At 34.6% G+C, this 12011-nt stretch overlaps 2 protein-coding genes across 2 annotated transcripts in view; one reads left to right on the forward strand and one right to left on the reverse strand.

Moving 5' to 3' along the window:
• Positions 1–809: 809 nt before the first annotated feature.
• Positions 810–11043, reverse strand: LOC140049704 (26S proteasome non-ATPase regulatory subunit 11-like). The gene is made up of 11 exons (XM_072094655.1): positions 10933–11043; positions 10156–10257; positions 9498–9622; positions 8402–8531; positions 7939–8050; positions 7270–7352; positions 5993–6137; positions 5404–5527; positions 3909–4070; positions 3395–3446; positions 810–2049 (listed from the first exon to the last, which is right to left on the reverse strand). Exons 1-11 carry the CDS (start codon positions 11018–11020, stop codon positions 1907–1909), a joined length of 1266 nt encoding a protein of 421 aa, XP_071950756.1. The 5' UTR covers positions 11021–11043; the 3' UTR covers positions 810–1906.
• A 117-nt stretch (positions 11044–11160) lies between these two features.
• The window catches only part of LOC140050165 (PMS1 protein homolog 1-like), a 40003-nt gene continuing 39152 nt past the window's right edge, over positions 11161–12011 (forward strand). The window contains exon 1 of the mRNA XM_072095276.1: positions 11161–11236. The gene's annotated coding sequence lies outside the window, so the exon portion shown is untranslated. The remainder of the gene's footprint in view (positions 11237–12011) is intronic.

Below are 12011 nucleotides of genomic sequence, written 5' to 3' on the forward strand. Positions count from 1 at the left end.
ATTACGGTACAGGTTTTGTCCAATACCCTTACCACCGAACCATCTGACGCACGGCTAGACGCATCCAAACACCGTCAGGGCTTTCGACAGAAAGTAAACGCCTGGTTCCCACTAGCGACGTAACGTAACGCAAACGACGCAACGTAATAATTGTGTTTGCCTCCGCCTGCAAGAAATCAAACCTGCGATGTTTGCAGCACTGTTGCGTCGTTTCTCATTACACCACAGAGCTTGGTTCCCACTAGGACTTTTCCACGTAGACGCAATGCAAGCGAGTTTACCAAAGACAAGCGACAGTTCGAATAATTCATCGCTTGTGATTGGTCAAATCTCTTACGTTGCGTTACGTCCTTGTTGCGTCTCTAGTGGGAACCAAGCTAAATGCGTGGTTCCCACTGGCGACGCAACACAAGGACGTAACGCAACGCAAGTGAATTGACCAATCACAAGCGATGGCTTATTCGTTTGTGATTGCTAACTGTCGCTTGTCATTGGTTAAAACGCTTGCGTTGCGTTTACGTCCTTGCGTTACGTTCTAGTGGGAACCAAGCTTCAGGAAGCACTACGTAACACTTCCAATCGATGAGCCACGTATTTTCAGATATGAACAAGACGACAGACATTGGACCCACCAGAACAATATCTTATCATAGTAGCATCTTGCTCTCCCAAAACGACTAGAAAATTCAGACGCACTGGACGCATTATTCAAACACTGTCGGAAATTCAAACACTGTCGGAAGTTTCAACAGCAGGATTTTGAATTCAACGCAGTCTGCAATCTTAGTATTTTCATGTAAAATATCAGGCTTTTTATTCCCAACTAGATAAACTAGCTTTCAATAGCCGACAACTAGCTCTGTTAAATGAGAGAACTGGTGCTCATTTTCACTATGGAGAATTCTCCATTATTTTAACTATTATCCATGACAGTGGTTTTATCACACATTTGTAATAAAATTTCGCATTATTAAGCATAAAATATAAACATAAAATGCAGTGCAATTATGTAAACATAGGCTTTTACAGAATTTATTCAAATTAATTTGGTAAACAATGCTATATACTAAAAACAAGCGATACACATTTGTGTCTAGTAGGCAATCTAGACATGGGCTGAATGAGATGCGTATCACCGAGTTGAGATATTCTGGCACTATATTCAGAAAACGTTGGCATTTTCACCATTTTTTTAAAATCAAATAATTAATTCCTGATATTATTATTATTTCATCATCAGAACACATTTTTAAAGTTAATGGTTAGCATAATATCCTTTGTGTATTAAAATGATTGATATTACAATTGATAGATAGATGGTTTGATTAGAAAAATCAGAAGAATTAAGTGCAGTTAATAACTGAACCGATATAAATAAAGATCTGCATTTGTTTAAAGCTCTGTGTACACTATCAAACTAGTTGGACAAAAAAAAGTGTGATGTGGCCAAAAATGGTAGTGATATGCCCAAATATGGTAGCCAAGATGTTGCCGTGTCCATATGCGGGCACATCACATTTTCTGTCACATAAAGTTTGATAAAGTAGACAGAGTTTTAAGAATAATGGTAGTTAGTAAAACAAAAACAAAACTGTTTTATGCTATTTGAAACAGGCGGTATTGTTGAACTTCTGTTTTTCCTTCCATTCCACCACAATATAAATAAATTATCTTTCATCCGTAAGTTTTTCTGCGAAAATGTCCTGTTTTAGCATTCTTTCATATGAAAAGAAATTGTGGAATAAAACATCTCCTTTTCATTCCAGTAAATAGTGCATAACATCTCAAAAACTTTAATTGTGCTGAGGAACGTGGTTAAGTCATGAAATGAGTGTCATCTGCTGCAACTCACCCCCAATATTCCAGGATGTACCTCTTCTGTAATATCAAAGAGTTAAGAAGACTGCTAGTGAAGTTTGTGGGTTTTATTATACAAAGAGTCAACCACTTTGCCCATGCTCTGTATGGTCTCCAGAGCCATCTCATACGTCTGGTCTACTACTGGTTCATCAAACACAATTAGAACACCTTCGCCTTGGTCCAATATACCTGCAGCACAATTAAAAATAAAAACGATTATACATTATTAATTATAACAACACACATGATTGAATTCTTGCAATTTGATCGGTTAATTACGCATTACGTATCATTCGATATTAGCTCTACCTAGTTAGGTAGTGATATTGCCACCATGTCCATGGGCACATCACATTTTTTTGTCACATAAAGATTGATAGTGTAGACAGAGCTTTAACAGAGCTTAAAATAAAAATATCAAAATAATTAACGAAAATCAATGAGTATACGAGATAATGTATCCTCTCATTTTATTTACACTATAATGAACCTTCACAATGTAAACCAACCCATTAAGTGTAATGTTGCAGTACTTCTTAGTCATTAACGATGCATTAGCTATGTTGTCACACACTTGTGTTTAGCATGCATAGAACAGAGCTGATACAAAATCACAATGCAAAACAAGTTTATTTCTACTTGATTGTGTATTATCCTGTATAAATAGGTTGTTAAATAAATAAATAAATAAATATACGAGTTACCGCATGATCGGATACCTACTCTGTATTACTTAACTCCAATAAAACTTTGTACTTTCGATATTATAACAATGATAGGTTTTAAGGATATAGAATGTAATTTTAAGCATATTTTTTGTCACATAAAGTTTTATAGTGTAGAGAGAGCTTTAAACCACACACGTTCGAATGCAGAACAAATTATACCGTAATTTTTAACGTTCTTAAACTCTGATAGAAAAAGAGCATATTAAAAATAGCTATAAAAATAAATTAAATATTAATTAAATTGAATATTGTATCAACTTTTAATCAATACATATTGATTGGTCAACAGGCTCAGCTAAAGTGATTAAGCTCAATTAGGTTGACCCAAATTTCCGTTTTGTTTTGTATAATACTGAAATAGACCGAATAAATAATGAAATGAAATTAAAATAAAAAAGTTGATTTCTATATCATCAAATTTTTTAACTTGCTGACAATGACGGCGAAAAAAATTTGAATGTTATTCTTTCAACTAATTAATTGTGTGTTTTGTTTTTTACATTGAAGGTTAAGAACGAAGATCCATAATTTAAAAAAGATAAATTGTAATTGCTATTTATCAAGATTTACAGCTAAGAAGTGACAGTGAAAGATTATACACTGACAAGCACCCTTTGCTTGTCAGGTGTAAAAGAACCTATAAAGAGACAGAGAGTCTCATGTTTCATATACTTAGACAAACCCATTAAATTAATTGCTAAGTACATCACCTAGAGAGGTGATCGTTAACACGAATAAATGTTACAGTTACCCGTAGGGATGTACAATTCTCTAGATAAGACGAAAATAAATTGATGTATCCTTACCGTGAAATTTCTTATCAAGTATCATTTGAGACAACTTCCGTTCGACGAGATGCTGCAAGCAAAAAGAACGAGAGATGATTAATGCGAAAAATTGAACAATGATGAATTATTATATAACTATATAATAAATGCACCTGCAAAAGTTAGTTTTCTTCACCTTTAAACACTGTACTGTAGTCAAATGTATTCATTATTTAACTACTGTAATATTCAATAGCATTAACAAACGTTCATACGTTTAAAGATGTATTGTCCCCCAGAAACATGAAAAATGAAGATTAATTAAAACAGACTTTCAATTTGTTAATTTAATAAAGTTGATCCCTTCCGTAGAAAAAACGGGAAAAAAAGTGGTTTCTCATATCTATATCTCATATGAAATATTTAGGCCCTTCCCCCCCCCCCCACCCTAATCTATAATGCTGGACCCGCCCCTGCACATTAGGGACAGGTCCCTAATGTCCACTTAATGGGACTACTAGTACTATTATATGGTAAAACAAGCATAACTCACCAATGGTAGTTTGATGATGGTACTTATATGCTGGACCTGTACTCGTGAGAAAGGCTCAATTATCCTGCAAAGATTCTGTTCTAGTAAGTTGTCGTAGAGAGATTCTAGGTGAGCCTGGATGATTGGGTCTTCTTGTAGCTCACATTTGAAATTCTCTAGAGCCTACAAAAACAAAAATTCACATACAATATCCATTATGTTTTCGTTAAGTTTTAGATTACAGCGTTTGATTGATAGTACAATGGTTTGGGTTTGGTTAAGTACATCTTTTGATGACAGTTTTTTAACTTTTGCTTTACCTCGACAGCCATGTTCAAATTTAAAATAAACTAATAAAAATAATGGTTAACAAACCGATGACAGGATTCTTTAAAAAAAGATTAAAATTGCAGGATAGTAATAATGATAAATTTGTCCAAGTAAACACACATGGTTAACTGACCATTGGTCAATGGGTCAGTTAAAAATAACTAATACAGCTAAGTAGTTATTCCAGATTATCATTATAATAACAGGATAAAAAATAACTAATGGATAAAAATATAATGTATCACATCCTTAATAAATAAACATTCTTAATACAGTAAAAACTATAGTCAGATGTTTTTCCGAACTCTGGCTACAATTTGGTACCAGACAAGGCCACAAGCACAAACAAGTTAATTTGTTTTATGTACAATTGTGGTTAGCTTATATAACTGTTACCTTTAAATATCGATTGAAATTCTGAAGTTTAACAACATTAACAAAATGAAATTCTAGCAAATGTCAAAATAAGAGTATTAAAAAAAGGAGGGTGCACGCAAAGGGCAGGAGAAAAAAACAAAACAGATGAGTTTACGTTTGAGAACATTGATATTAGATCACGTAAATGCCATAGACATTTGATTAATATCTCCTACAGTAAGTTGTGTCTATAACATTTTAGAATTGCAAGACACAATAGGAATAGGGTAATCACTGTACACATGCAAACTTGTTTTCAGGACTGTTGGGCCTAGGCTATGGTATAATCTCTCTTTACATATCAGAGACTCAATATCTTTGGACAGTTTTTTTAAGTCACTTCTGAAACTCCATTTTTTTTTGACAGCGCTAAGAGCCATGATGGTTGGAATGGGGCTTTAAAAATGGAATGATTGATTGATTGAAATACAGTACTGTAAAACCCCTTCGGAACCCAACATAAGTGACCCCTAAATAGAGGTGCCTCCTGAATATAGGTTGGCCGTACACATATATTTCCTCTTTGTTCGTTTCATGAGAAGATGTTCTCTTAATAGAGGCGTCCCCTGAATAGTAATTTTGTTTCATTTCATTTCATTTTCATTTTGCACTTTTAAAGAACCTAGATGAGTAGGGGGTTACCCCGGTGTTCTAGCACATCACAGCCACTGATCATAACTGGGCCCTCTAGGAGAACAGTCTTTGGCTGAAGAGGTTACCCAGTATAAAGAAATAATACAATAGAAAATATAATCTACTAATTGATTACCTTTTGGAATTCTAATAGGGATCTGTTTTGACTGGCTGTGGCGATTGCTTTCATTGCTTCTACATTTGATCCAGCATACCGCAGTGCTAGCTTACCACTTACTATTGACTGGACATCTTCTGGCCTACATCAGAATAAAAAGGAATAATTACTGAACCAGTTTATTTGGTTTTAGGCTGTATTTCCGCAGCCAAAAATTAACTGATAAAGTTCCTGTGGAATCGAATTTAACTGATTCCGCTTAAGAACAATTAACTGATAATTAGCTCATTCAAATCAGATAATTATTAATGATGTTTAACCTTTGACCTGAAGGACAAATCGTTTGCATTGTGCTTGGGTACTTGGTTGGTCAGTAATGTCTGCACATGCGCACTTTATTTTTTAAATTATTATCTGATTGGTTAAAACAATTCAAGAAAACAATAAACAAAGTCTTCGAAAGACAATGACAACAGTGTTAAATATACATTAAAAAAAATCTTTGGGTTTGGTTAAGTACATCTTTTGATGACAGTATTTTAAACTTTTGCTTTACCTCGACATCAGCGTATAATAATGTTCATTATTCTAAAACAAACTGACTTACGAGTTCAACATAATCTTGGATAACAACATGTATTTGAGGGCGTCCATTGCTTTTGGGCTGTCGATGGAGTCATAGCCCTCAAAGGCTTCATAAAAATATGAGTATGCCGTTTTGAAATCTCTTTCATCGGCAGCATGAAGAACACCTTACAGAGAATAAAAAAAGAGATATAGTTTATTACCTCCGTTAAGGAGGTTATGTAGTTGATCGCGTGTTTGTTTGTTAGCAGGATTACTAAAAAAGTTATTACTAGATCTTTACCAAATTGAAACCACAGATATCTGTTCAATGACCACTCCTTTAAATTTTAGAAGCAATCCGGACAAGGATCCCAAATTTAGACCACTTTTTATTATTATTTTTAGACTTAGTGTTAGTGTTAAAGGATAGGAGACAATTTTCAAAAGCCGACGATCTGGTACTGAGCAGTCTTAACATAACAAGTAAACTTTTAAAAACATAATTTGATTTAATGTACAGGTTTTTTATACAAGTACAAACCCATTTTTTTTTAATTCACCCACTAAATTTCTGTCAATTTGTCCATTATACCATAGGGAACAGACCGCACGCACCCCTCTGACTTTTTTTCTTACAATTTTCAAAGTTAATAATTGTTCAATTGAAACTATTAGGGAGGTTTCGCAACCTTACGAATACGATAATGAAAACGGATACGTCATAAATTTGTGAAACTTTTGAGCTGATCCCCATTTCATATTCGTAAAGCGTATTCGTGTTGACGAATATGACGAATATCACCAGTCATATTCGTAACTACAAAACGAGTATAGTTTTTGATCTATTTTGCATTTGAATTTAGGAATGATTCATGATTATAATATAATTATAGATGTATTGAAAGTAATTTACTAAAGTAATTTACTAAAATGCCAGGTCAATTTAGATAAATAGCAGTTTTTAAAGTCCTCACTCGCTTTGATGTTACGCTAGGCCTAGGCAGCCAAGCACCAAGCAACACGTACCTGCGCTTCACTCAAATTTACCGCAGTCATATTTTGGACGCGCCTCAATATTTCGTTGCCATGCGAAACAGATTTTTTTATGGCTTACGAAAACGAATACGTGTGCGTGACGTATCCGTTTTCGTTATCGTATTCGTAAGATTGCGAAACCTCTCTAATGTTAGTTGATACAATTACCAATAATGTTATTCTGTATGCACTCCTGGAGTATAGGTTTCATAAAAAAAATGGGTATGAACAGTCTATATAGTCATGGAGTTCAATAGGATAACTAGAAATCAGCCTTAATACCTGATTGTAGATCTAGTGCTGCCTGCAGCTTGGGTGGACTGTAAATTGAATTTGCAGTAGTTCTGGCTGATGTCAAAGCCGCTCTAAAACGACAATAAAATGCCACATAAAATAAAGATACACATACAATTTAAATATAATATATTGATTTATATGTTATAACAGTTTGCAGTACACAAGGTATAGTTCTGAAAAGAATTGCTGGTTTTTCAATGTTTCGATCAATATACTTTGATCGTCCTCATGAGTGAGAAAGAGAATAACAACTTAGAATGAAAATTTCTTATTGTTAGTGGATAATATCAGGGGAGGAGAAAAGACTTGTTAAACGTGGAAACTAGATAATGTTAATAGTCTGTCTAAAATGGATATAAAAAAGTAGTTATATCTTCATTTTAGCTCTCAAAAGGGAGAAACGCTATCACTGGATCTGCCCCTGAACAATTTTTATTTTTAGATGGATTTGACTGACAATTGTAAAGCTCTGTCTACACTATCAAATTTTATGTGACAAAAAAGTGTGATGTGTCCAAATATGGTAGTGGTATGTCCAAAGATGGTAGTGATACGACATCATCATGTTCATATATGGGAACATCACATTTTTTTGTCACATAAAGTTTGATAGTTTAGACAATGCTTTATAGCAAAGTATATTGTAAATTTTACCTTGATTTTTGTAGATTACTGAGTGCGTGATAAACTTTACTTTCAAGTAACTGAACCTCAACTAAGAGAGCTTTGTCGTCAAGTTTCTTTAGCTCTTTTAATAGCTTAGAACCTACAGATGACAAACATATTATTAGATATAAAAAGTTTCTTAAAGTATGTTTCACCAACATGGGTATAGTCCAATCCTATAGTTAATCTTTGTGTAAAGCTCTGTCTACACTATTAATTTTTGCTTTAATTCAACCTTATTTATAGAAGGTGGCCCTAAACAGTGTCTGCTGACAATCAAACTAGTTTGACAAAAAAGGTATGATGTGCCCAAATATGGTAGTGACATGCTTAAATATGGTAGTATTATGACACCATCATGTCCATATATGAGCATATCCCCTTTTTTTGTCTTGAAAATAAAGTTTCATAGTGTAGACAGAGCCTTAGAGAGCCAATCTATTATACTTACCAACAGACAGGGCATCTTGGTATTGTTTGGTATCAAAATACAGGGCTATAAGCCTGGCTTCCAAAGCTTGTCTCAAAAATGTTCTTTTCTCTTGTTTTGCCCATTCAATGCATTCCATGCAAAGTGTTACCTAAATAAACGAGAAAAAAACACATATAAATAATGTTTTATTTTAATAATTGCTAAATATTCTTTATTCTTCAACCAACAGTGCAAGGCACCAATTACAGGTTGATCATATTCATAAAATTTTATTTTAAAATAGATACTGTAACATTTACATAATAGTATCTTTCAAAATACATTTAAAATGTGAAAGGCTACAGTTAAAAATATCTAAAAAAATATTTATAAACTAGAAAGCCACTCCGAGAGTGCATACCTCCACCAACTGTAAAATTCTCCTACCTAAGATTTCTCCGGTAAAAAAAAAAATATATATATTTGTGTGTGTCTTAATGTTTGTGATTTAGGCTAATTTCATACAAGCATGTGTATGCGAGTTTGGCGTAATGGTTATGTAACAAGCCTTTCAATTAACAAGAATAGCTTCAGTTGACTAACAATAGAACAGCAACGCGAAAATCAAACGAGTGAATTTGAAAAGAAATAGGTTTTTTAAACTACTCACCGGTGAACTACTCGCATCAAAAAACGTGCACATTAAATCAAATTATGTTCTAAAATTACAAATCACAAATTATAACTCTTGCCCCTTGTTAAAAAATAAATTTTTTTGGACAAGTAGTTCTCGAGAAAATGCAATTTCAGTTTACTTGTTACTTTAAGACTGCTCGCCGGCTTTTGAAAAATTCTGTCCTATCTTTTAACACTAGCAGGTCTGAAAAAGTATACTAAAAAGTGGTCCAGAATTGGGACTGTGGTCCCAACATTTAATGGAATGGTCCTTGACCACATATCTATCTGTCTATTCATTTTGGTGAAGATCTTGTAATTACTTTTTGTGTAATCCTGCTAACAAACAAACAAACACACGCTACCGATTACATATACCTCCTTGGCGGAGGTAAAAGACATGAATTATACAAGAACGAAAGGTTGTATGACATTGTCATACAAACAGACAACGACTTACTTCACTGCCAGTGCTAGCCTCCATGTCCAGAAACAGGTCAACTAAAGCACGAACCAGTTTGGCCGCTTTAGCTTTGCTCACTAGTGCTAGAAAAGGTCGAGTAAATTTAATCAAACCTCCCAGTTCTGAAATGAAACACGTACACATGTTTTATTTCGATTACAGTGTTAAATATAATATAGTTCCTCACAAGACCCTACAGTTCAGTCTTCATAATTTGCCCCGGTGGAGTGTCTAGAATTACCGTACTTAATATCTTTTAAATTATATAATTCATTGATTGCATTCCATGCATTAAATATACAGTAATGTAATTAATAACAATTAAAATAGCTGGCTAAAATATATATCAAAATTCAAAATAACTTTATTGTCAACAAACACAGTATAGTTTGAAATTTGTCTTCCTCAAAGCAAAAAAAAAACCTTTTAGAATAAAGTTAAAAAGGTTATATAAAAATATACATGAAAACATACAAATTCATATAAAAGTACAGATATAAAAATACAATAAAATACAGATATAAAAAGGTACAACAGCAAAATTCAAGAAAATATATATCACAATTCCACATATTTAAAACACACACAAAAAAAACAGTTGCTATTTGTTAAGATTTCAAAACTGATGTTAATGTAAGCCTACTACTACATGTACCTTCTGCTTGTCCAGTTTTTGACAACAGTGAACCAAGTTGGAGTATACTCTGCTCTTTGATTCTATTTCCCTCATCATCACTTTGTTCAAAATCCTGTTTCACTATAAAACAAATATTTTGAAAAATTAGTTTTAATATTTTTTTATATTTACGGTTACTGTAGTACTCTCTACACTCTCCCTGAGTCTCTGCTGGCCATTTTCCAGTGTTAATGCACTTTCGCACCACATTTTCTCTTTCAAGCTTATCCAATTTAAGAAAATTTACCCACAGCGCGGCGGAGATGGTGAGTGACCGTGAAGTTTTATGCCCAGTTTTAGCATTACCATCTCCATGGTTTTAGGTGCGAAACTGCAGTAGCACCACCTAGGCCTATTCTATTTTATTTTCCTTTCTTTACAAAATACAAGTTTATCATCAATCATCAATCTTGGTGGATGATGATTGATTCAAGTAACAACCACTCTGACTGGCACCCTCGCATTACAGGAACCCTAGTTTAGCTAACCTACAAACTAGCTGGGTTTAGGCCTATCTCTATATTAGGCTAGGCCTTAGCTAGGCTACTACTACGCAGCTATGTCTACCACTACTACACTGGCTAGCCTGTCAGCATCATATAGGATCGGAGGCCTAGCCTCTAGGCTGCCAAAACTTGCAGAGTCACACTGACACCTGCCCAAATGTTTTGCTTAAATATGTAAAAGAATAAAACACGAACAATAATTCAAAGTAAACATCATTTACATAAACAATCATATTTCAATTATACAAACCTAATTTGTGAAATATGTCAATAGAAGCATGTTTATCAGTTGCCGATAAAGCCTCTGCTTTCTCAAACTCTTCTGTGTAGTTCGCCATGTTTTTTTTGTGTGTGCATATGTCCATGTCTAGGTGGCGCTATACGATTTTTTTAGTTAAAAAGTCCCATATTTCACGGTTCACTGCACGTCACTCCACTAGTCACATCAAAACATTGTTTTCGCGCGAAGAACTTAAATCGGTGCCAGATATTAATATCCAGTTTCACGTTCTTCTTGTCAATCAATTATACTGTTTAATTCAACTACGCAACAAGTAAGAAACAAATTGTGCATATTTTAGTGTAGTACACTGTCTATTGTATATATGCCTAGGCTAGGCTTTAGGTTTAGGTAGGCCTAGCCTACTACTAGCCTAGCTAGCCTACTAACTACTACTACCCACAGACAGGCTAGGCCTAGGTAGGCCTACTAGGCTAGGCCTAACATAGGCTCTATGCCTGATTGAGGTAGCTAGGCTAGGCCTAGCTAGGCTAGTAGTACTAGAACTAGTAGGGCCTAGCCTAACTAGCCACTACTAAATAAAAGGCCTACTAGTACTAGCAAGTTAAGTAGGCGCGCCTATATGCCAGGTAGGCTAGCTAGGCAAGGACTAGAGAGAGGAGGCTTATAGGCTTTTTAGTAGGTTAGGCTATATAATATAGGCCAGCTACTAGGCCCTGGCCTGGTCTAGACTAGGACTCTAAAGTCTATATAGGATCCTAGTCGACATTCATCAATCAAGTAAAACAGCTCGGCCAGCAGGTATTTTCACAGGATCAGAAGAGTGGTCGTAACGGTAATAATATTGTTTCCCGAGTATGATATTACATTTTTATGTTACTATCATCATCAGCCGTTGTCGGTTCACTGCTGGACGAAAGCCTCAGCATGTTTCTGCCATAGTGAACGATCTCTAGCTCGCCATCTCACTCTTTGTCGTCCTCTGTTTCTGCTCCCATCCATGGTCTCCATGATGTCATTAGCGAAGTACATCTATTGTCTGTTCTCCTACTGATACAGTATGTCCAGCCCACTTCCACTTACTTAAT

Source organism: Antedon mediterranea, chromosome 1 (assembly GCF_964355755.1).
Source record: "Antedon mediterranea chromosome 1, ecAntMedi1.1, whole genome shotgun sequence".
NCBI classification, from domain to species: domain Eukaryota; kingdom Metazoa; phylum Echinodermata; class Crinoidea; order Comatulida; family Antedonidae; genus Antedon; species Antedon mediterranea.